Genomic DNA, 26,503 nt, shown 5'->3' with positions numbered 1-26,503 from the left:
GGAGAAAATCTTCGCTAGATGTATGTTGTGTACATGGTCTTGGTTTGGAGACCTCCAAGAGGAGAAGGTCTTCCCTAAATGTATGTTGTGTACGTGGGCTAGTTTGGAGACCTCCAAGCGGAGAAGATCTTCTCTAGATGTATGTTGTGTACGTGGTCCAGGTTTGAAGACCTCCAAGTGGAGAAGGTCTTCCCTAAATGTATGTTGTGTACGTGGGCTAGTTTGGAGACCTCCAAGCAGAGAAGATCTTCACTAGATGTATATTGTGTATGTGGTCTAGGATTGGAGACCTCGAAGTGGAGATTATCCTCTTCTCTAGATGTATGTGGTCTAGGTTTGGAGAACTCCAAGTGGAGAAGATCTTCTCTAGATGTATGTGGTCTAGGTTTGGAGACCCCCAAGTGGAGAAGATCCTTACTTGACAAGGACTCCTCTTTGATAAGAACTGGTGGGTTGTTGACTCTTGGCACTTGGGTTTCTTGGACTACCCATAGCAAGGGTCTCCCACCAATGCAATCTGAATTATGGAGAATGCAACAAGAGTAGTTGGAGCACTCCAAGGTGGAAACCATTCATGATGGCTCCATCCTTGTCTACTTTAGAGCTTTGGGTGCTCTCATTCGTTTTGGGGTTAGTCCTTCAGATTCAATCTTCGTCATGCAAGATTTAATCATAAAAGGTAAGACCTGGTACAGACATCCCGCCACTGGAGAACATTTTTAGTGGCTTAATTCTCCAGCTTCTGCTGAAAGTTGAAGTTTCGGGTCAACTCAACCTTTGAATAAATACCTACAACTTAGGGTCAATACATACAGACTTGATAGCGTGACTACTGTGGCCTCAAAAAAAATAAAAAGGTGTCCGTGTCACTGAGAACTCTTCCCTTTCTGCAGGTGTGGAAGTATTTGGGAAAAACAACTCTATCTGACTACACAAACCTTGAAGAATCTCCGCTTATACAGTTGCTTGGTAAGTTTGGGTTTACAGGCTGCTGATCTCATATTAGGTCCTTACTATCAAATAATCATGTTGACTTTCCTGTTCCTGGCATGAAAGAACCATGTCCATGTGTTTAACCTTATTGCTCCCTCTCTGTATTGGGTAGGAAGTAGGTCCTGGTCCACATTATATTTCCCCTTATCCTCCTTGTGTTCCTTCTTAACTTTGAGTAAAATGCTTGCATCAACTGGTGTTCGTACATAGGGGCCAAATCCAAAAACCAATTAAACATTTCTTTTTTTTTTTCTTTCCCAGACGTGACTCATGATGATCCACCGAACTGTTCCAAGGTGGCATCCAATTTCCATGGTGATGATGACCATAGGGCCTTTAGGCATGATTTATCTGAAGGGGCTCATCCACCAGACTCTGACATCTCCACACCAGTTCTTATCAAAGAGGAGCCCATGTCAAGTAAGGATCTTCTCCACTTGGGGGTCTCCAAACCTAGACCACATACATCTAGAGAAGAGGATCATCTACACTTCGAGGTCTCCAATCCTAGACCACATACATCTAGAGAAGAGGATCATCTCCACTTGGAGTTCTCCAAACCTAGACCACATACATCTAGAGAAGATCTTCTCCACTTGGAGTTCTCCAAACCTAGACCACATACATCTAGAGAAGATCTTCTCCACTTGGAGTTCTCCAAACCTAGACCACATACATCTAGAGAAGAGGATCATCTCCACTTCGAGGTCTCCGATCCTAGACCACATACATCTAGAGAAGAGGATCATCTCCACTTGGAGTTCTCCAAACCTAGACCACATACATCTAGAGAAGATCTTCTCCACTTGGAGTTCCCCAAACCTAGACCACATACATCTAGAGAAGAGGATCATCTCCACTTCGAAGTCTCCAATCCTAGACCACATACATCTAGAGAAGAGGATCATCTCCACTTCGAGGTCTCCGATCCTAGACCACATACATCTAGAGAAGAGGATCATCTCCACTTCGAGGTCTCCGATCCTAGACCACATACATCTAGAGAAGAGGATCATCTCCACTTGGAGTTCTCCAAACCAAGACCATGTACACAACATATATCTAGCGAAGAAGACTTTCTCCACTTGGAGGTCTCCAAACCAAGACCTTTATCGCAACATACATCTAAAGTTGATGCATGCTCACAAGAAGATAGGCATCCAGGAAAGCTTGGTTTTCATAGCCTTGCAGATGATACTCAACAATTACCTTCAAACATTAAGGAGGAGGAGAAGGAAGTAGAAGCAGATATACTACACCCCAACATATCCACCAATCAAATACAGGTCACATCTCCAGAAGTGTCAGATGAATCGACTATGTTGGAAAATTTAGGTAAAAATTTGACTTTCCTTGGGAACGGTTTTAATGTCTCACTAAAGCAGGAACACTCCCATCAAGCCAACCCTGGTGAAGAACCATATCCTTGGTATGGTGCTGGTGTAGGTGGTGATTCGACTACAGCTGGGTTCTCCAGGACTGATGAAAACCCTACTGACCCACAAGCCAATCTCAGCAAGCGTCTGATGATTCTCCGGAAAGGAAAAACCTTCTTCTGCTCAGAGTGCGGAAAATCATCCTCCTGGAGGTCGGCAATAGTCCATCACCAGCGCATTCACACAGGAGAGAAGCCGTTTTCTTGTCACCAGTGTGGGAAATGCTTCAATAGTAAGTCCCACCTCATTCTACACCAAAGGACTCATACAAGAGAGAAGCCATATTCATGTTCAGAGTGTGGAAAGTCCTTCGCCTGCAGCTCGCATCTTGTTACTCACAGAAGGGTTCACACGGGGGAGAAGCCTTATTTCTGCTCTGAGTGCGGCAAATGCTTCATCAGCAGCTCAAACCTCATCCGGCACCAGAAGTTTCACACTGGAGACAAGCCGCATTCGTGCCCGGACTGCGGCAAATGCTACCGGTACAACTCCGACCTGGCTAGGCACCAGAGGAGGCAGCCTGGTGGAATACCGTACTCGTGTTCGGAGTGTGGGAAGTGTTATTTTAGCAAATGCGCCCTAGCTGTGCATCTACAAAGTCATGGACTGACTCCCCGTGCTCTGAGGTAGGGGGCGGAGAAGTCCATCTGCATCATGCTGCCAATCAGAAACATTCTTTACTGAATCGGTCAGTCCGCCCAAAAGTTATCTTTTTAGACCTCAAAAAGGTTGACGTCTTGAACCATTGGCATCACTGTTCTCTTAAATATACATAATAAAATTATTGTCACTTCAAGTTGTTTTTATATAAAATCGCACGGTGCCGTCTTAGGCTCCATTCACACTTGGGCGACTTGTCATGCGACTTTGGATGCATGAAGTCGCATGACAAGTTGCAGCCCATGCATTTCAATGGAAGCCGTTCAAATCTGGTTCCTGCACTACCGTAATGCAACTTTCATGCGACTTGAGTGCCATAGACTGCAATGTAAAGTCTCATGAAAGTCACATCCTAATGTTATCAATGCGACAGTTGTGCAACAGTCAAAGCCAAAGTAAACAGCCAAAGTCGCATCCATTCAAAGTTGCAATGTAAGTGCAGAGACTGATATGACTGTGGGGGAGGGGACATTAGAGTGTAAGCTCCTCTGGTACAGAGACTGATGTGACTGTGGGGGAGGGGACATTAGAGTGTAAGCTCCTCTGGTACAGAGACTGATGTGACTGTGGGGGAGGGGACATTAGAGTGTAAGCTCCTCTGGTACAGAGACTGATGTGACTGTGGGGGAGGGGACATTCGAGTGTAAGCTCCTCTGGTACAGAGACTGATGTGATTGGCTCAGTGTTCTCTGTACATATGTCAGAGCTATATAAATGTATAATAATAATAGTGTGTGACTGTGGGGGAGGGGACATTAGAGTGTAAGCTCCTCTGGTACAGAGACTGATGTGACTGTGGGGGAGGGGACATTCGAGTGTAAGCTCCTCTGGTACAGAGACTGATGTGACTGTGGGGGAGGGGACATTAGAGTGTAAGCTCCTCTGGTACAGAGAATGATGTGACTGTGGGGGGAGGGGACATTAGAGTGTAAGCTCCTCTGGTACAGAGACTGATGTGACTGTGGGGGGAGGTGACATTAGAGTGTAAGCTCCTCTGGTACAGAGACTGATGTGATTGGCTCAGTGATCTCTGTACAGCACTGCGGTATATGTCAGAGCTATATAAATGTATAATAATAATAATAGTGTGTGACTGTGGGGGGACATTAAGAGGCTGATGTGACAAGCTGAGTGTGGGGTGTATGCAGGCGCAGGGGGTGCTGACAGACACTGCAGGAGGTTGACCGCCCAAGGTAAAAGTGGATGGGGATGGTTCAGGGGTGTGCAGTGGTGGCGGGGGGCTAGCTGAGATTACAGGAGGGATTACTGGTTAATATTGTGGGTTGGGGTGTACCCATAGTGGGTGGGGTGGCGATAGCAGTGGATGGGGAGGGTTGGGGGTGTGTGGTGGAGGTGAAGAGGGGGGGGCTATCTGAGACTACAGGGGGGGGGGTCATGGTTATAAATGTTGGTGAAGATGGCTGAGATTGCAGGGGGAATGGGTAGAATGTAGGTATGTTGGGTGGTGGGTAGCAGCATGGGGGTATGTGGCTGACATTGGATAGGGGGACTGGCTAAAAGGAGGGGCTGGTTGTTATTATTGTTAGTGGTCATGGCTGAGATTGCAGGGGGGGGGGGGGATAATAATGGCAGGGGCTAGCTTATATTTCAATTGGGGGGGGGGAGGTTAGTGTATGTTGCCCTCCAAACCCTAACAAGCTACAGGGATTGAACAAACTCCATTGAAAACAATGCGCTGCCTCTGTGGCCACTGTCTTATTCTGACAGCTGAAAAGCAAGGAGGTTGAATAAGGCTGAGTCACATACAGAGCTCCCTCTGGTGGCTAATCTGAAAATTTATATATTTAATACAGCACCAAAAAAATATGGAAAAGCAAGCATGTACAGAAGCAAACACTACAGAACAGAATATATGTTAAAATGGCCAATTGATGGCCACTCTCTCTTTTTAAAACCCCTCGTCTGACAACTTTTCCATGCTTCGTGGTTTTGGTGGCCACTTTGCAAAGGACACTGAAGTCTGAAACATCATTTCATATTATTCACTTCACATTTGGATAGTGCAAAGAAAATTGTAAATTCCACGGTGTGTGGGTGCCATCATGGTGTCGTTAATAGAAAAGGGAAATGTCCTGGAAGTCGCACCTCTCTGCAAAACCCCCGTAAGAAGGTGTACGGCAGCCTCAGCCCAAACTCCAAAGAGGCCACGCCTAACGCGTTTCACTCACGGAGATTGGTCATGGGGATCATGGTGCTGTTGTTTCAATTGAAGGATTGGTCCTCTCCATAATCACAGGAATGGTTGCCCTTCAAAACCACCAATGAGGATCTACTATATACACAAGGACTGCATTGATTAACCACTTCCTGCCCAGGCCAATTCTGACATTTCTCTCCGTGTAAAAAATCATCATTTTTTTGCTAGAAAGAGGCCCTAGAGAATACAATGGTGGGTGTTGCATTTTTTATTATAGCACACGGTATTTACACAGCGGTTTTTCAAATGCAATTTGTGGGAAAAAATACACTTTTTATAAATATAAAATACAATTTAATGAATTATGCAAAAAAAAAAAAAAATTATATATACATAACCCAATTTTTTGGTAAGATATAAAATATGGCGTTACACCGAGAAAATCGATATCTAACATGTCATGCTTTAAAATTATAAACGCTCATGGAATGGCGCCAAACTACGGTACTTAAAAATCTCCATGGGCGACGCTTTAAAAATTTCAATAGGCTACCCGTTTAGAGTTTCAGGGGAGGACTAGCGCTATGGTTATTGATCTCGCTTTAACATTACCTCACATGTGTGGTGCGAACACACACCATTTACATATGTGGGCGGACCTATGTATGACTTCACCACTGTGCAGGAGCACGGAGGGACAGGGGACGCTTTACACGTTTTTTTTAATATTTATTTTACTGTTTTTATTTTACTTCTTCTCTTTATTTTTAATCACATATTCCTATCACAAGAAATATAAACATCCCTTGTGATAGAAATAAAGCATGACAGGTCCTCTCTTCGGAGACATCTGGGGTCTACTAGACCCCAGATCTCTCATCTACCCTGGAAAGCGTGAGATCAAAAAAAAAAAAAATGAATGTTTTTTTCCAGAAAAAAAAAAAAGACAGTCTTTACATCTGCCAGAGCCGGAAGTGACGTCATGACGTTGCTTCCAGCCTCCCAGGACCATAGAGATGGCCAGGGACCATCCAGCCCACGGACAGCTATATGGTAACCTGGCGGCACCGCCTGATCAGATACTGGGCTCTCCGATCCCACAGGAGAGCCTGGAGAGGCAGCGGGAGGGGGGGGTAGGGGGGTGTACCCTCCTGCTGCCTGTAAAAGCAACCCAGCAGCTAATCAGTCACTAGGATTGCTTTTACATTAAAGGAAATTGCTGGCTGAAAAAAAAAAGATCAACCTGGTATCCGAAAGCACTTCCCGCACTTGGAGCAACAATCGTGCTTTCGTCTTGTGTGTACCGACATGTGTTTAGTAAGATCTGCCTGCCGGTTAAAAGATCTCCCACATTCCGGACAATCGAACGGCTTGTCCCCCGTGTGGTACTTCAAGTGCTTGTTAAGAGCATACTTCCTGGTGAAACCTTTGCCGCATTCGGGGCAGCAATAGGGCTTCACTGCAATGTGAAGTTTGGCATGTAAGTTCAGGTTGGACTTCGAGGAAAACCGCCCGCCACATTCACTGCACATGAATGTCTGTTCTTTGGGGAGGCCATTCCCACTGTGAGCGCTTGAGGAAGGCTCATCCTTTGTGGCGTTGGCGCGCTCCTTCTCCGCGGTGTGTCGTTGGTGGTGGACAGCAAGCAGCGAAGCCTCACCGAAAGTCTCTCCGCACTCCCAGCACTTGTACAGCTTGTCTCCAGTGTGCATTTTCATGTGCATCTCCAGGTTTGAGATGATGGAATAGCATCCTCCACATTCGCCGCAAACAAAAGGTCTTTGTTTTGTGTGCCTTATGGGTCGAAAACTTCGGTCAGATTCAGTGCAGGAAGGTTCAGTTGTGCTCATAAGACTTCCTTTTTTGCATGCGTTTGAGTCCTCTTTATTAGCAGTAGATGTATTTTGGATAGATCCTGTTGGTTCGATATCACAGCTTGGGGGGTGGTTCCCTTCGCATGAGCAGGGTTCTTCTTTAACATGAGTACATGGAGAATGGGTAGGACATGCATGTGTGTTGAGATGTTCCCCAGCCGAAAGGTGTGAAACATGAGTAGGTGTGGAATGCGTGTGATATCTTTGTGTTAAACTGTCCTGGTCAGGAAAAGGTTTAGGAGCTGAGAGGCTTTGCTCCTCAACATGAGGATGTGCTGAGTGTGTACAATATGTGGATGTAGAAATTCTAGGATGGAGGAGACGTTCCTTAACATCAGTGGTTGTAGATGGCCCATAATGAGTAACTGTAAAGATGTGTGGGCAATGTTCTACATCTGAAAGGACTTCCTTCTTAACATCAGTGGTTGTAGATGGCACATTATAAGTAACTGTTAAGATGTATGGACGATGTTCTTCAGCTGAGGGGACTTCCTCCTTAACATCAGTGGTTGTCAATGGCACCTGATGAGTAACTGTTAAGATGTGTGGAAGATGTTTTTCAGCTGAGGGGGCCTCCTCCTTAACATCAGTGGTTGTAGATGGCACATGATGAGTAGTCGTTAAGATGTGTGGAAGATGTTCTACAGCTGAGGGGGCCTCCTCCTTAACATCAGTGGTTGTAGATGGCACATGATGAGTAGTCGTTAAGATGTGTGGAAGATGTTCTACAGCTGAGGGGGCCTCCTCCTTAACATCAGTGGTTGTAGATGGCACATGATGAGTAGCCGTTAAGATGTGTGGAAGATGTTCTTCAGCTGAAGGGGCCTCCTCCATAACATCAGTGGTTGTCGATGGCACATAATGAGTAGCCGTTAACATGTGTGGGTAATGTTCTACATCTGAAAAGACTTCGTTCTTAACATCCGTGGTTGTAGATGGCACATGATGAGAAGCCATTAAGATGTGTGGAAGATGTTCTACAGCTGAGGGGGCTTCCTCCTTAATATCGGTGGTTGTAGATGGCACATGATGAGTAGCCGTTAAGATATATAGACGATGTTCTTCAGGTGAGGGGGCCTCCTCCATAATATCAGTGGTTGTAGATGGCGCATGATGAGTATCCGTTAAGATGTGTGGAAGATGTTCTACAGCTGAAGGGGCCTCCTCCTTAACATCAGTGGTTGTAGATGGCACATGATGAGTAGCCGTTAAGATATATAGACGATGTTCTTCAGGTGAGGGGGCCTCCTCCATAATATCAGTGGTTGTAGATGGCACATGATGAGAAGCCGTTAAGATGTGTGGACGATGTTCTTCAGCTGAGGGGGCCTCCTCCTTAACATCAATGGTTGTAGATGGCACATGATGAGTAGCCGTTAAGATGTGTGGAAGATGTTCTACAGGTGAGGGGAGCTCATTCTTAATTTCAGTAGGGGCAGATTGTGTTAGCGTGGAAATCTCAGGGTGTGGGAGGTGTTCTACTTCACAGGAAAGAGGTCCCTCCATAATCTGAAAAGATATATATTGTATTTGTTCTGCAGGTGTGAGGATATCTGATTGTGGAACATGTTCTGCTGAAAGGAACCCTTCATGAGTGGGTGTAGATTGAGTAAGATCAGTGGATAAAGACGTGTCAGGGTGGGGGACATGTTCTTCAGCCCTGAGAGAATCCTCTGTAAGATCAGCAGATTGTTTATGATGTGTGGGATGTTCCATTTCACCAGACGGGAGTTGTTCCTCCATAATTTGAATGGGTATGTATTGTATGTTGTTTACTGGTGAAGCGACATCGGAGTGTAAAGGAGGTTCTTCAGCTGAGAGTGACCCTTCCCTAATGGGAGAAGTTGGTGACTGCTTATGATAGACAGGTGTGAAAATGTCGGAGCTGGGGTGATGGACTTGCTTCTTGGATAAAGAAGGTGTATGACATGTGGGGGTGGAGATATCAGAGATGGGGAGGGGCTCCTCTATGATGGGAATTGACATGTCTTGTACGATGTCTGTCAGGGTAGATATGTCAGAGTATAAAACATGTTCTTCCTCCTCATATGATGTCTTGGTGATCTGCTCCTCTGATGGGGAACATTTGGCAGGGAAGGGATTGATACGAATGTTGTTATCTTCATTCATACAGTTCGGTGGTGGAGAAATAAGGGAGTTGGATCCTCCAGATGATAAAGCTGAAAGAAAACAGAAAGATAAATTTCTGAGTGGGGGGACCTTCATTGTTGTCTACAGTAATCATGCTTATTGATTGGTCTTATATTTATTGCAGCATTCTGGCTCTCCTGGGCAAACCGACACTCGCCCAGGAGCCTCTAGGGGGCGAGCGCGTGCCCCCGGAGGTGCGCTCCCGCCCCCGCTCGTTCACTGACATTCCAGCATGAGTGACCGGCGGCTCCGATGTCCGCCGGCCACTCACGATCTCCCGCTGGAGAGGGAGAAAGGCAGGCGGCTGATGTAAACAAAGCCGTCTGTCATTCTCCCTGATCTAACTGCAGAGATCATAGGATCCTGCTATGTAGGATCATATGTCTCTGTGGTTACATGAAAAGCCACACCCCTTTACAGTTAAAAGCACACCCCTAGGGAAACATTTAACCCCTCCCTCTCTAATAAAGTTAACCCCTTCCCTGCCAGTGTCATTTTTACAGTAACAGTGCATATGTATAGCGCTGATTACTGTAGTAATGTCACTGGTACCCCCAAAAGTGTCAAAAATGTCAGCCAAGGGTCCGATCTGTCCGCCGCAATGTCGCAGTCCCGCAAAAAAAAAAAAAAAACGCAGATCGTCGCCATTACTCGTTAAAAAAAAAAAAAACAATAAAAATGACAAAAATCTTTCCCTTAGTTAGTAAACGCAATAACTTTTGCGCAAACCAATCAAAATACGCTTATTGCGATTTTTTTAACCAAAAATATGAAGCAGAAAACAAATTGGCCTAAAATGTTAAAAGATTTAGATTTTTACATTTCTTTTGGGAATTTCTTATAAAAATATATTTATTTATATTTCTTATATGTGAAAAATATTGTTATTTTTTCGAAATTTTCGCTATTTTTTTGTTTATAGCGCAAAAAGTAAAAATCGCACAGGTGATCAAATAGCACCAAACGAAAGCTCTGTTTGTTGGGAAAAAAGGACGTCAATTTCATTTGGGTACAGCGTCGCACGACTGGGCAATTGTCCGTTTAAATCACGCAGTGCCGAATCGCAAAATAGGCCCTGGTCTTTGAGCAGCCAAATCCTCCGGGGCTTAAGTGGTTAAAAAATGAGGAGGACAAAGCCTTTTATTGAGACAATTTATCATTGGGTCCTTGGGGCCTCTGGTATTAAACAAGCCTCACAAACGAACGAAGAACTGTGATCCCTTATCTTCTAACTCCGAGATGTGAGTGCCGACTGGCTCGCCATAATGACGTCCTTGTAGAGATGCTTAGGTCCTTCTAAATACTCCCACTCCTCCATGGAGAAATAGACAGTAACAGTTTGACACCTTATAGGAACCTGACACACACAAGCCTTATACAACTAACTGAGAACTGTGATTCACATATCTTCTTACCCGGAAATGTGAGGGCTGGCTGGCTCGCCATTATGACGTCCTTGTAGAGATCCTTGTGTCCTTCTAAATACTCCCACTCCTCCATGGAGAAATAGACAGTGACATCCTGACACCTTATAGGAACCTGACACACACAATGATACAGTCACCATCCAGACACATCCCTTGTCTGTTACTGGATAATGTCCCAGAATTCCCGGCACCGCTCACCTCTCCTGTCAGCAGCTCAGTGATCTTCTGGGTGACTTCTAGAATCTTCTTGTTGCTGCTTGTCTCTGTTGTCTGGGAGGGAGGCGGTGGCTTCATTGTTGGGTTCTGGCTCCCCCTCCATCCTCCAGGAGAACACTCACTAGCCTCCTTCTTGACAGGTTCATAATTCTGTGCAACATCAAGGAACAAGAAATTAGAAATATATTGAAAAACATGAAGCTGCCATGGAGATGTTTCTCTGTCAGGATGTCATGTGACCTCCCAGAATCCTCCTCACCTCTCCGGTCAGGTCTGTGTTTTATTAATAGAGATAAGAATGATGTCATGTGACCTCCCAGAATCCTCCTCACCTCTCCGGTCAGGTCTGTGTTTTATTAATAGAGATAAGAATGATGTCATGTGACCTCCCAGAATCCTCCTCACCTCTCAGGTCAGGTCTGTGTTTTATTAATAGAGATATGAGTGATGTCATGTGACCTCCCAGAATCCTCCTCACCTCTCCGGTCAGCTCTGTGTTTTATTATTAGCGATAAGAGTGATGTCATGTGACCTCCCAGAATCCCCCTCACCTCTCCGGTCAGGTCTGTGTTTTATTAATAGAGATAAGAATGATGTCATGTGACCTCGCAGAATCCTCCTCACCTCTCCGGTCAGGTCTGTGTTTTATTAATAGAGATATGAGTGATGTCATGTGACCTCCCAGAATCCTCCTCACCTCTCCGGTCAGGTCTGTGTTTTATTAATAGAGATAAGAATGATGTCATGTGACCTCCCAGAATCCTCCTCACCTCTCCGGTCAGGTCTGTGTTTTATTAATAGAGATAAGAGTGATGTCACGTGACCTCCCAGAATCCTCCTCACCTCTGTGTTTTATTAATAGAGATAAGAGAGATGTCATGTGACCTCCCAGAATCCTCCTCACCCCTCCGGTCAGGTCTGTGTTTTATTAATAGAGATAAGAGTGATATCATGTGACCTCCCAGAATCCTCCTCACCTCCCCAGTCAGGTCTGTGTTTTATTAATAGAGATAAGAGTGATGTCATGTGACCTCCCAGAATCCTCCTCACCTCTCCGGTCAGGTCTGTTTTATTAATAGAGATAAGAGTGATGTCATGTGACCTCCCAGAATCCTCCTCACCTCTCCGGTCAGCAGGTAGATGATCTCCAGGGTGAGTTTTAATATTCTCTCAGTCAGGTGACTTTGGTCCATCTCCATCATTAGGGGATCTGGTGTCCGATGTAGGCAGGACTTGGGCGGCATGACATTTCGAGGGATACTCCTCTATCCAGGATACAGGCGACCAATATTAGGAACAACACCTAAAGGTGGAACGCATACAACCATTACACACCCGATGGGGCTCCATACACTTCAAGGATCTAATATTACATCATGTGACATAATGTTATTATAAAACAATATATTTAGTGTTGTGTTTTCTTTATAGTAGTCATATAACTGATTAATATATGTAAACATGAACCCACAGATGTAAATATGAACCCACAGAAAAATAAGCCCCACACCTTCAATAACAGCCACCTCCCCATAAAAAAAAAAACAGAAACCTATCACTGTAAAACATGTAATAGTTTGCCCCCTTCCATATTTCTGCTCCCTATCACACTTCCTGTCTTTGCGTTCCACACTACTTCCGGGTTATGAGTTTCACCAGCTTCTGTGAGCTGCGTTCCGTTAGGATTCACACTGGAGGCGAGCGCCATCTGGTGTCCATTTATTACAATTACATGTTTCACCCACCACTCGCAAGTTAACCCTTCCGGCAGACATTTGAAAATCATCTCCCTTTTCCTTCTTCCCCTCTGAATGCAATAAACCCCGCCGGAGCCCCGGACATTCCCGTGTATTGGGTAAAATCAGAGCAGGCAGTACCAGACGAGTGCGGATGAAGAAGCCGGAAGTGTCCTGGAACGCATGAAGAGGAAGTCTGGTGGAACGCAGAAAGGAAGAGCTTTATCCTATGCAGGCAGAAGCAGTGGAATGCCGAGCAGGGTCAGTTTTTGTGCTGTTAGGAGGTAGAGGGACAGCAGGTAATGTGACACATTGTGACCCCTTCATACATTTACTGCTATTTATTATTAGGTGACACTTTTATTATTATTTTAGGAGCCTGGAAACCTGATTTCAGTACAGATCTCCCTATATTTATCTGTATTTGTATATTAGATGTATGAATAATAGTGTGTGACTGTGGGGGAGGGGACATTAGAGTGTAAGCTCCTCTGGTACAGAGACTGATGTGACTGTGGGGGAGGGGACATTAGAGTGTAAGCTCCTCTGGTACAGAGACTGATGTGACTGTGGGGGAGGGGACATTAGAGTGTAAGCTCCTCTGGTACAGAGACTGATGTGACTGTGGGGGAGGGGATATTAGAGTGTAAGCTCCTCTGGTACAGAGACTGATGTGACTGTGGGGGAGGGGACATTAGAGTGTAAGCTCCTCTGGTGGGGGGACATTAGAGTGTAAGCTCCTCTGGTGGGGGGACATTAGAGTGTAAGCTCCTCTGGTACAGAGACTGATGTGACTGTGGGGGAGGGGACATTAGAGTGTAAGCTCCTCTGGTACAGAGACTGATGTGACTGTGGGGGAGGGGACATTAGAGTGTAAGCTCTTCTGGTACAGAGACTGATGTGACTGTGGGGGAGGGGACATTAGAGTGTAAGCTCCTCTGGTACAGAGACTGATGTGACTGTGGGGGAGGGGACATTAGAGTGTAAGCTCCTCTGGTACAGAGACTGATGTGACTGTGGGGGAGGGGACATTAGAGTGTAAGCTCCTCTGGTACAGAGACTGATGTGACTGTGGGGGAGGGGACATTAGAGTGTAAGCTCCTCTGGTACAGAGACTGATGTGACTGTGGGGGAGGGGACATTAGAGTGTAAGCTCCTCTGGTGGGGGGACATTAGAGTGTAAGCTCCTCTGGTACAGAGACTGATGTGACTGTGGGGGGAGGGGACATTAGAGTGTAAGCTCCTCTGGTACAGAGACTGATGTGACTGTGGGGGAGGGGATATTAGAGTGTAAGCTCCTCTGGTACAGAGACTGATGTGACTGTAGGGGAGGGGACATTAGAGTGTAAGCTCCTCTGGTACAGAGACTGATGTGACTGTGGGGGGAGGGGACATTAGAGTGTAAGCTCCTCTGGTACAGAGACTGATGTGACTGTGGGGGGAGGGGATATTAGAGTGTAAGCTCCTCTGGTACAGAGACTGATGTGACTGTGGGGGAGGGGACATTAGAGTGTAAGCTCCTCTGGTACAGAGACTGATGTGACTGTGGGGGAGGGGACATTAGAGTGTAAGCTCCTCTGGTACAGAGACTGATGTGACTGTGGGGGAGGGGACATTAGAGTGTAAGCTCCTCTGGTGGGGGGACATTAGAGTGTAAGCTCCTCTGGTACAGAGACTGATGTGACTGTGGGGGACATTAGAGTGTAAGCTCCTCTGGTACAGAGACTGATGTGACTGTGGGGGAGGGGACATTAGAGTGTAAGCTCCTCTGGTACAGAGACTGATGTGACTGTGGGGGACATTAGAGTGTAAGCTCCTCTGGTACAGAGACTGATGTGACTGTGGGGGAGGGGACATTAGAGTGTAAGCTCCTCTGGTACAGAGAGTGATGTGACTGTGGGGGAGGGGACATTAGAGTGTAAGCTCTTCTGGTACAGAGACTGATGTGACTGTGGGGGAGGGGACATTACAGTGTAAGCTCCTCTGGTACAGAGACTAATGTGACTGTGGGGGAGGGGACATTAGAGTGTAAGCTCCTCTGGTACAGAGACTGATGTGACTGTGGGGGAGGGGACATTAGAGTGTAAGCTCCTCTGGTACAGAGAGTGATGTGACTGTGGGGGAGGGGACATTAGAGTGTAAGCTCCTCTGGTACAGAGACTGATGTGACTGTGGGGGAGGGGACATTAGAGTGTAAGCTCCTCTGGTACAGAGACTGATGTGACTGTGGGGGGAGGGGACATTAGAGTGTAAGCTCCTCTGGTACAGAGACTGATGTGACTGTGGGGGAGGGGACATTAGAGTGTAAGCTCCTCTGGTACAGAGACTGATGTGACTGTGGGGGAGGGGACATTAGAGTGTAAGCTCTTCTGGTACAGAGACTGATGTGACTGTGGGGGAGGGGACATTAGAGTGTAAGCTCCTCTGGTACAGAGACTGATGTGACTGTGGGGGAGGGGACATTAGAGTGTAAGCTCCTCTGGTACAGAGACTGATGTGACTGTGGGGGAGGGGACATTAGAGTGTAAGCTCTTCTGGTACAGAGACTGATGTGACTGTGGGGGAGGGGACATTAGAGTGTAAGCTCCTCTGGTACAGAGACTGATGTGACTGTGGGGGAGGGGACATTAGAGTGTAAGCTCCTCTGGTGGGGGGACATTAGAGTGTAAGCTCCTCTGGTACAGAGACTGATGTGACTGTGGGGGAGGGGACATTAGAGTGTAAGCTCCTCTGGTACAGAGACTGATGTGACTGTGGGGGGAGGGGACATTAGAGTGTAAGCTCCTCTGGTACAGAGACTGATGTGACTGTGGGGGAGGGGATATTAGAGTGTAAGCTCCTCTGGTACAGAGACTGATGTGACTGTAGGGGAGGGGACATTAGAGTGTAAGCTCCTCTGGTACAGAGACTGATGTGACTGTGGGGGGAGGGGACATTAGAGTGTAAGCTCCTCTGGTACAGAGACTGATGTGACTGTGGGGGGAGGGGATATTAGAGTGTAAGCTCCTCTGGTACAGAGACTGATGTGACTGTGGGGGAGGGGACATTAGAGTGTAAGCTCCTCTGGTACAGAGACTGATGTGACTGTGGGGGAGGGGACATTAGAGTGTAAGCTCCTCTGGTACAGAGACCGATGTGACTGTGGGGGAGGGGACATTAGAGTGTAAGCTCCTCTGGTACAGAGACTGATGTGACTGTGGGGGACATTAGAGTGTAAGCTCCTCTGGTACAGAGACTGATGTGACTGTGGGGGAGGGGACATTAGAGTGTAAGCTCCTCTGGTACAGAGACTGATGTGACTGTGGGGGGAGGGGACATTAGAGTGTAAGCTCCTCTGGTACAGAGACTGATGTGACTGTGGGGGAGGGGACATTAGAGTGTAAGCTCCTCTGGTACAGAGACTGATGTGACCGTGGGGGAGGGGACATTAGAGTGTAAGCTCCTCTGGTACAGAGACTGATGTGACTGTGGGGGGAGGGGACATTAGAGTGTAAGCTCCTCTGGTACAGAGACTGATGTGACTGGCTCAGTGATCTCTGTACAGCACTGCGGTATATGTCAGAGCTATATAAATATGAGAGTTTTAGCATCTTTATGTAAACAGAGTTACTGTATTGCGCTTGCTGGCGTTTTTATAAATTGCATGGAGCAGACTTAGAATGAACCTGCAGTATGAGGTCTGAAAGTGAAAGCTATTGAAAGCCTTCTCATCTACATGTTTATTTTAATCTACAGTAGAGTCATTGCTGTAGAGGACACCGAGAATGGAGGATGGAGAGAATCACAAGACCCAGAAGATATTAAACCTCACCCTGGAGATTCTCTACCTGCTGACCGGAGAGGTGAGGAGGATTCTGGGAGGTCACATGACATCACTCTTATCTCTATTAATAAAACACAGACCTGACCGGAGAGGTGAGGAGGATTCTGGGAGGTCACATGACATCACTCTTATCTCTATTAATAAAACACAGACCTGACCGGAGAGGTGAGGAGGATTCTGGGAGGTCACATGACATCACTCTTATCTCTATTAATAAAACACAGACCTGACCGGAAAGGTCAGGGGGATTTTGGGGGGGTCACATGACATCACTTATATCTCTAGTGGCAAAGTGAGGCAGTGGTCTTGCCGCATTCTACAGTAAGCTGTCCCTCAGACTGTGAATAGTTAGTAGTTTGAGTATCCCACTCATCCCTTCTCCTATCCCGGTACTCAATAAAACCACAAAAAAACCAACATCCCCTGGATTAATTATTGACCGAGCCAAGAACTTTTAACGCTGTTATCTGCTGTCCGTTGCTAAAGGTAACTTAGGGGAATCAAGAAAGTGTAATTCTCAGTAGTCCTCAGTAGTGCTACATTTGGGGGCTCGCACGGGATCCTCTTTGCCACTCCAGCCCTGAGAAAACCCCCCTATGAGCCAATTCCAACACAGACCTGACCGGAGAGGTGAGGAGGATTCTGGGAGGTCACATGACGAGACATGAGGATAAATCTTCCCAACAGGGCAAATACAGCAAAAAAAAAAAACATGTTCTAACCCCTCTCAACTCTATCCAAAACTTTACACGTTGACCTGTGTCTTTTTTCTGTAGGATTATATTGTCATCAAGAAGACATTGGTGACAAATATGGCACCCAACTGTCTCACCCTTGTCCCAGGAGGATGGAGCAGAAGCCAGGGTCTCATTATGGAGCCTCCACCTCACTGTCTTGCATTGGAAAGAAATAAAGACAAGAAGATCTTAGAAATCACCCAGAAGATCATTGATCTGCTGACGGGAGAGGTGAGCGGTGCCGGGAATTCTGGGACATTATCCAGTAACAGACAAGGGATGTGTCTGGATGGTGACTGTATCATTGTGTGTGTCAGGTTCCTATGAAGGGGTCACTGTCTTCTTTGCATTGCAGGCACAGAGCCAAGAAAAACGAAATGGGGACCTCAAGAAGGATGTCATCAAGGAGAGCTGGAAGGTCCTCAAGTCTCCAGGTAAGAGTTGTTTAAACCACCCCCTTTTAAAGAAACCCAACAATTCCAACTAATTTGAGATTTCCAGCTGTCTCTACCAGTGATTCACCATGTTGACCAGGGTTGGCAAAGAGTTGGAGACCTTATTCAGTAAAACCTTTTCCAGGGTTGGAACCCATATTGAATAGAACCTTTTTCCAGGGTTGGAGACCATATTAGATAGAACATTTTCTAGGGTTGGAGACCACATTAGGTAGAACCTTTCCAAGGATGGAGACCATATTAGGTAGAACCTTTCAAAGGTTGGAAACCATATTAGATAGAACCTTTCAAAGGTTGGAGACCATATTACCTAGAACATTTTCTAGGGTTGGAGACCACATTAGGTAGAACCTTTCCAAGGATGGAGACCATATTAGGTAGAACCTTTCCAGGGTTAGAGACCATTTTAGGTAGAACCTTTCCAGGGTTGGAGACCATATTAGGTAGAACCTTTCCAATGATGGAGACCATATTAGGTAGAACCTTTCCAGGGTTGGAGACCATTTTAGGGAGAACCTTTCCAGGGTTGGAGACCATTTTAGGAAGAACCTTTCTAGAGTTGGAGACCATTTTAGGAAGAACCTTTTAGAGTTGGAGACCATTTTATGTAGAACCTTTCCAGGGTTGGAGACCATATTAGGTAGAACCTTTCCAAGGTTGGAGACCATATTACCTAGAACATTTTCTAGGGTTGGAGACCATATTACCTAGAACATTTTCTAGGGTTGGAGACCATATTACCTAGAACATTTTCTAGGGTTGGAGACCACATTAGGTAGAACCTTTCCAATGATGGAGACCATATTAGGTAGAACCTTTCCAATGATGGAGACCATATAAGGTAGAACCTTTCCAAGGATGGAGACCATATTAGGTAGAACCTTTCCAGGGTTAGAGACCATTTTAGGTAGAACCTTTCCAGGGTTGGAGACCATATTAGGTACAACCTTTCCAAGGATGGAGACCATATTAGGTAGAACCTTTCCAGGTTTAGAGACCATTTTAGGTAGAACCTTTCCAGGGTTGGAGACCATATTAGGTAGAACCTTTCCAATGATGGAGACCATATTAGGTACAACCTTTCCAAGGATGGAGACCATATTAGGTAGAACCTTTCCAGGGTTGGAGACCATTTTAGGAAGAACCTTTTCAGGGTTGGAGACCATTTTAGGAAGAACCTTTCTAGAGTTGGAGACCATTTTAGGAAGAACCTTTTAGAGTTGGAGACCATTTTATGTAGAACCTTTCCAGGGTTGGAGACCATATTAGGTAGAACTTTTCCAGGGTTGGAGACCATATTAGGTAGAACATTTTCTAGGGTTGGAGACCATATTACCTAGAACATTTTCTAGTGTTGGAGACCACATTAGGTAGAACCTTTCCAATGATGGAGACCATATTAGGTAGAACCTTTCCAATGATGGAGACCATATAAAGTAGAACCTTTCCAAGGATGGAGACCACATTAGGTAGAACCTTTCCAAGGATGGAGACCATATTAGGTAGAACCTTTCCAGGGTTAGAGACCATTTTAGGTAGAACCTTTCCAGGGTTGGAGACCATATTAGGTAGAACCTTTCCAATGATGGAGACCATATTAGGTACAACCTTTCCAAGGATGGAGACCATATTAGGTACAACCTTTCCAGGGTTGGAGACCATTTTAGGAAGAACCTTTCCAGGGTTGGAGACCATTTTAGGAAGAACCTTTCTAGAGTTGGAGAACATTTTAGGAAGAACCTTTTAGAGTTGGAGACCATTTTATGTAGAACCTTTCCAGGGTTGGAGACCATATTAGGTAGAACCTTTCCAGGGTTGGAGACCATATTAGGTAGAACCTTTCCAAGGTTGGAGACCATATTACCTAGAACATTTTCTAGGGTTGGAGACCACATTAGGTAGAACCTTTCCAATGATGGAGACCATATTAGGTAGAACCTTTCCAATGATGGAGACCATATAAGGTAGAACCTTTCCAAGGATGGAGACCACATTAGGTAGAACCTTTCCAAGGATGGAGACCATTTTAGGTAGAACCTTTCCAGGGTTGGAGACCATATTAGGTAGAACCTTTCCAATGATGGAGACCATATTAGGTACAACCTTTCCAAGGATGGAGACCATATTAGGTAGAACCTTTCCAGGGTTGGAGACCATTTTAGGAAGAACCTTTCCAGGGTTGGAGACCATTTTAGGAAGAACCTTTCTAGAGTTGGAGACCATTTTAGGAAGAACCTTTTAGAGTTGGAGACCATTTTATGTAGAACCTTTCCAGGGTTGGAGACCATATTAGGTAGAACCTTTCCAGGGTTGGAGACCATATTAGGTAGAACCTTTCCAAGTTTGGAGACCATATTACCTATAACAACATTTTCTAGGGTTGGAGACCACATTAGGTAGAACCTTTCCAATGATGGAGACCATATTAGGTAGAACCTTTCCAATGATGGAGACCATATAAGGTAGAACCTTTCCAAGGATGGAGACCATATTAGGTAGAACCTTTCCAGGGTTGGAGACCATACTAGGTAGAACCTTTCCAGGGTTGGAGACCATTTTAGGTAGAACCTTTCCAGGGTTGGAGACCATTTTAGGTAGAACCTCTCCAGGGTTGGAGAAAATATTAGGTAGAACCTTTCCAGGGCTGGAGACCATATTAGGTAGAACTTTCCCGAGGTTGTACACCATATTGGATAGAACTTTTCCAGGACTAAAGATCATATTATGTGGAGCTTTTCCAGGGTTGGAGACCAAATTGGGTAGAACTTTTCAAGGGTTAGAGACCATATTATGGAAAACCTTTCCAAGGCTGGAAACCATATTAGTTAGAACTTATCATAGGATTTCTATGTTCATGAAAGCAAACAACCATGAGATGAGAGCAGCAATTCTTAACCTTTTTGGCCCAGAGGAACCCCCTAAATTAAATTTCAGGTCTTGAAGGAACTCTTATTAAAAGCAGTCCATTGGGAGTCAATGGCCCCTTACATAGCTGGTCAGTAGAAATAATGCAACCCTTTACAGACAACCAAAATGATAATCGGTGTCATTCTTTTGGCTTTGCCAAGCGTTGTTGGTCCTGGAACTATGCAAGCACCTTCAAAATGGAAGGTCAACCAACTACAGCTTCAGAAACCCCCTAGCAAAAAATATTTCCCAACTAAGTAAGCTCAATCATGATGCAATGAACGGGATTCAAACGGTGGTTGTGGAAGTAATGGAGAGCTTAGGATACATGGGGGAACCTAAAATCCTTGAATCTTCATAGCGATTAGGAAGGGAAACAGGTCTTGTGTGAAAGGTAAGCCACCCCAGTGTCGATTTGGCAACTCCCTTGCAACAATGTGTTTGGTGGAGATAGGGCAGGTCGACGGCAATTGCACGGGTGCAAGAAATGTTGCTATTCCCACAGAATTGCTTGAAGTTTGTATTCCCTTGGTAAACTTGTAGTCCATTCCTCGGGAGGGTTGGCGGCACTGATGGGCCCTGATAGGCTGCACTGATGAACACTGATAAGGCGACACTGATAAGGCAGCACTGATAGGTGGCACTGATGGGTGGCACCGATGGGCGGCACTGAAGAGCACTGGTAGGTGGCACTGAAGGGCACTAATAGGCGGCACTGATGGGCATTAATAGGTGGCACTGATGGGCAATGATAGGCACTGGTAGGTGACACTTATGATGGGGCACTGGTGAGCAATGGTAAGTGGCACTAGTGGGCACTGGCAGATGGCACTGGTAGGTGGCGCTGGTGGGCACAGGTGTGTGACACTGGTAGGTGGCGCTGGTGGGCACTGGCAGATGACACTGGTAGGTGGCGCTGATGGGCACAGGTGTGTGACACTGGTAGGCACAGGTGTGTGACACATGTAGGTGGCACTGGTGGGCACAGGTGTGTGACACAGGTAGGTGGCACTGGTGGGCACAGGTGTGTGACACTTGTAGGTGGCACTGGTGGGCACAGGTGTGTGACACTTGTAGGTGGCACTGGTGGGCACAGGTGTGTGACACAGGTAGGTGGCACTGGTGGGCACAGGTGTGTGACACTTGTAGGTGGCACTGGTGGGCACAATTTGCCCTCTCCTCTTTGGGACCAATGTCCCTCTGACAGCAGCCGGCAATCTTTTTTTTTTTTCTCCTCACACTTTTTTTTTTTTTTTGGATATGTTTTATAGCAGAAAGTAAAGAATGTCGTGACTCTTTTTTTTTTTTTTTTTTTTTTTAATAACACACACAAAAAAAAAAAAAAACCCAGTGGTGAGCAAATAACACCAAAAAAAACCTCTATTTGTAAGGAAAAAAAAGGACATCAATTTCATTTATGTACAGCGGCGCACGACCGCGGAACTGTAAGTTGAAGTAACGCAGTTCTGTATCACAAAAAATGGCCTGGTCATTAAGGGGGGTAAATTTTCCATAGGGCAAATGGTTATTCTGTTTTACTCTATTGTATTCTTTTCCTTTAGTTTCTATTTTATTGTATTCCTTTTATTTTATATTCCTTTATTTTCTGTTTTATTGTATTCCTTTTTTTATTTTCTATTCTATTCCTTTATTTTCTATTCTATTCCTTTATATTCTATTCTATTTTTTTCCCTTTAATTTATATTCTATTCTGCATTCCTTTTAGTTTCTAGTCTATTGTTTTCCATTTATTTATTTTTTTTTCTATTCCTTTATTTTTTTTTCTATTATATTCCCTTATTTTCTATGGTATTCTATTCCTGTTTTTTTTATATTCAGTTATTTTCTATTTTATTGTATTCCTTTTATTTTCTATTATATTTCTTTATTTTCTATTATATCGTGTTCCTTTATATTCTATTGTGTTTCTTTAATTTTATTTTTCTATTCTTTTATTTCATATTCTGTTCATTTATTTTCAATTCCATTGTATTCCTTAAATTATTTTGTTTTCTATTCTATTCCTTTATTTCTTATTCTATTCCTTTATTTATTATATTTATTTTATTTTCTATTCCTATTGTATTCATTTTATTTTCTATTCCTTTATTTTCTATTCCATTGTATTTCTTTTATTTTCTATTGTATTCCTTTTGTTTTTTTAGTCTATTCCTTTATTTTCTATTATATTGTATTCCCTTTATTTTATATTCTATTGCATTCATTTTAGTTTCTATTCTATTCCTTTGTTGTCTATTCTATTGTTTTCCATTTATTTTCCTTATTCTATTATATTCCTTTATTTTATATTCATTTATTTTCTGATTTAGTGTATTCCTTTTTATTTTCAGTTCCTTTATATTCTATTTTATTGTGTTCCTTTTAATTTATTTTCTATTCCTTTATTTCTTATTCTGTTTCTTTATTTTCTATTATATTGTATTCCTTTTATTTTTCGATTATATTCCCTTTTTTTTCTTATTCTATTCCTTTATTTCCTATTATATTGTATTCCTTTTATTTTCTATTCCTTTTTTTTTTCTATTCTATTGTATTTCTTTTATTTTTTTTTCTATTTTATTCCTTTTTTTTCTTATTCTATTCATTTCCTATTATATTGTATTCCTTTTATTTTATTTTCTATTCCTTTTTTCTATTCTATTGTATTTCTTTTATTTTATATTCCTTTATTTTCTATTTTATTCCTTTTTTTTTTCTTATTCTATTCATTTCCTATTATATTGTATTCCTTTTATTTTATTTTCTATTCCTTTTTGCTATTGTATTTCTTTTATTTTCTATTCCTTTGTTTTCTATTTTATTCCTTTTTTTTTCTTATTCTATTCATTTCCTATTATATTGTATTCCTTTTATTTTATTTTCTATTCCTTTTTTTTTCTATTCTATTGCATTTCTTTTATTTTCTATTCCTTTATTTTCTATGTTATTACTTTTTTTTCTTATTTTATTCATTTCCTATTATATTGTATTCCTTTTATTTTATTTTCTATTCCTTTTTTCTATTCTATTGTATTTCTTTTATTTTATTTTCTATTCCTTTGTTTTCTATTTTAATCCTTTCTTATTATATTGTATTCCTTTTATTTTCTATTCCTTTTTTTTCTATTGTATTTCTTCTATTTTCTATTCCTTTGTTTTCTATTTTATTCATTTCCTATTATATTGTATTCCTTTTATTTTATTTTCTATTCCTTTTTTTTCTATTCTTTTGTATTTCTTTTTTATTTTATTTTCTATTCCTATGTTTTCTATTTTATTCCTTTTTTTATTATTCTATTCATTTCCTATTATATTATATTCCTTTTATTTTATTTTCTATTCCTTTTTTTTTTTATTATTCTCTTCTATTTCTTTTATTTTATTTTCTATTCCTTTATTTATTTATTTTTTATTCTATTCCTTTATTTTCTATTCTTTTCAATTCTATAAAGCAGCCCAAGTAGGAATCATTATCTTATTTCACGGTTATACCTTACTGTATTTATTGCAATATGTTTCCATTTCGAATTCAAATAAATTTTCTAATTCGAATAAGAATGCATGTTTGAATTCAAAGTAATTTTCAAATTCAATTAAAAAATAAAAATATGACGAAACAAATTATTAAACTTACGAGCTAATCCGAAACTAAAATAAATAAATAAATTAATTTAAAAAAAAAATTGTCCGTCCTGCACATCTTTATCTTATATAGCAATGTCCCCGCTCACCAAATTCCGGTAACCTCAATATGAACATTGAGATAAAGTCCCATATGTCCATCTTCTCACCACCCTCTCTTTCTGTCCACCAGATTCCATAGGCAGAGTCACCTATCCCAACGCACCATCACTGGACCTTCTGAAAGACCTCAAAACAATCCACCCCACCATTGGCAAGTCCTGCTCAGCGGAGGAACTTGATACGGCCCACTCTCAAGAGAAGAACGCACCGTGTAGACCCGTTGACTTCTCCAAAGCAGCGAATCATATTCATTCTGCTAACGGTAAAGGGGAAATGGCTGGACAAGAAGAAGACACGGACCCACATTATAGGCATCAGACGTCTGGTGGTGTTAAGAAAGAGATAGCCTTGTGTAAAGAGAAAGGACTACCCATTCGCCATTCAACATCTGATCGTATTAAGGAGGAGCCCTCCTCATCTGACGAAGAGAACCTCTCAAACGGGGAACCCATATCTATTATTGTTAAGGAGGAACCAGATTCAGGTGATGAAGAGCACCTCCCAACCGAAGAGCAGTCCCAAACATGGACAGGAAAAAGTGGCTTGCCTGACCACAGTAAGTGCTACATATGTAACCATGACCTCTCTCAGCAAGAAATGGTCTACATTGCAGGAGGACTTTACCCGTACACCACCTGTGGGTCATGCTTTACGGACAAAGCCCAGGTTATAATGCACCAGACCGCCCACGTGGTCGACAAGCGGCATTCTTGCTCTGAGTGCGGGAAATCCTTCACAAATAACTCACACCTGGTCCGACACCAGCGAGTCCACTCTGGCGACAAGCCGTATTCCTGTCCCGATTGTGGGAGGAGCTTTGCCAACAGCTCCCATCTAGTCCGCCACCAGAGGGTCCACACCGGTGACAAGCCTTACTCCTGCCTGCAATGCGGGCGCTGCTTCTCCAACAACTCCCACCTCATCATCCACCAGCGGGTCCACACGGGCGACAAACCCTACACCTGCAACGAGTGCGGCAAAAGCTTTGGGACCAAACAGAACATGGACCGCCACAAGAGGATCCACACGGGGGAGAAGCCCTTCGCCTGTCCAATCTGCGAAAGGAGCTTCGCCCATAAGTCGGCCATGATCAAACACGAGCGGATCCACACGGGGGAGCGGCCGTACACCTGCGACGAGTGTGGGAAGGGCTTCGTAGCAAAGTCTGAGCTGGTGAAACACGAGAGGACTCACACGGGGGAGAAGCCGTACGAGTGCACCGAGTGCGGGAAACGTTTCAGCCGAAACTACGAACTTGGCCTTCACAAGAAGATTCACACGGGGGAGAAGCCTCACTGTTGTCCCCAGTGCGGAAAATGGTTCCTGAGAAAGTACGAATTCATCCTTCATGAGAGGACTCACACGGGGGAGATGCCATATTGCTGCTCCATATGTGGGAAAGGATTTAGCCACCGGACTAATTTCAGCCGTCACCTGAGCACTCACACATCTTACAACCCTTAACAGGAAAGACGAAGTCTAAGGATTGCTTCTATTTCTAGTTCAGCTTTGGCTACAGTGCAACCTGGTGGTGAAATCCGGAACTGCGATATGACTATATCAATATGAGCAATGATGTATGTGAACAGTTCCTTGTTCTATCAGTAGAAGACAGCAGAATAGCCTGACATCGGTCATAAGGAGGGGACACTAGATACAGCAGGCTTCTCAATTGCGTTAACCCCCTCCCCAAAATAAATTTAACACTACGTTTACGGTTTTAAAGAATAGATTAAAAGGTTAGAACCCTGTCAGGTTTTTCTTTTTTGGGATGTCTGTATCCCATTGCAGAGATTATGCTTTCACTTTCTGTTCTGGAGACAGAACAGGAAGTAAAAGGATAGGTCGTCAAAGGGAGGAAAAATACCGACAGGTGGACCCAATGGGAGATTTCCCTTTACTTCCTGTTCTGATGACCACTTTAACATTTTGGATTTCCATCACTTTTCGTTATGGTGATGCAACAGTGAGTGAGAGCAAAAGCCGCCATTTTTATGCCTTTTATTTGAAGTCGGATAATAATGGTAATAAAGGTGGCACCTGCAATGACTTGATCCTGACGACACTGGCTTCCCGGAGACGTTATTTCATGTGGTTTGTAAACTTCTACATGTCTGAGCTGGCTTTGTTCTCCTGATTGGGCTGTTCATGTGACCTTGGTAGCCTATGTTGGTCTATCACATAAA

General features: G+C 43.8%; 1 protein-coding gene across 1 annotated transcript in view; it reads left to right on the top strand.

Annotated features, from left to right (window-relative positions):
* LOC309564391 (uncharacterized protein) overlaps positions 1–26,187 on the top strand; it is a 213,271-nt gene extending 187,084 nt beyond the window's left edge. Inside the window, exons 22-27 of the mRNA XM_082269020.1 lie at positions 894–969; positions 1,255–3,055; positions 16,406–16,493; positions 17,251–17,442; positions 17,567–17,645; positions 24,388–26,187. Of these exons, the coding sequence (XP_082125146.1) occupies positions 894–969; positions 1,255–3,055; positions 16,406–16,493; positions 17,251–17,442; positions 17,567–17,645; positions 24,388–25,781 (3,630 nt within the window). The 3' untranslated portion in view covers positions 25,782–26,187. The remainder of the gene's footprint in view (positions 1–893; positions 970–1,254; positions 3,056–16,405; positions 16,494–17,250; positions 17,443–17,566; positions 17,646–24,387) is intronic.
* Positions 26,188–26,503: the final 316 nt, after the last annotated feature.

Source organism: Pelophylax lessonae, assembly GCF_965119305.1.
Source record: "Pelophylax lessonae genome assembly, chromosome: 9".
Taxonomy (NCBI): Eukaryota; Metazoa; Chordata; class Amphibia; order Anura; family Ranidae; genus Pelophylax; species Pelophylax lessonae.
This window is presented reverse-complemented; position numbering and strand designations above follow the sequence as displayed.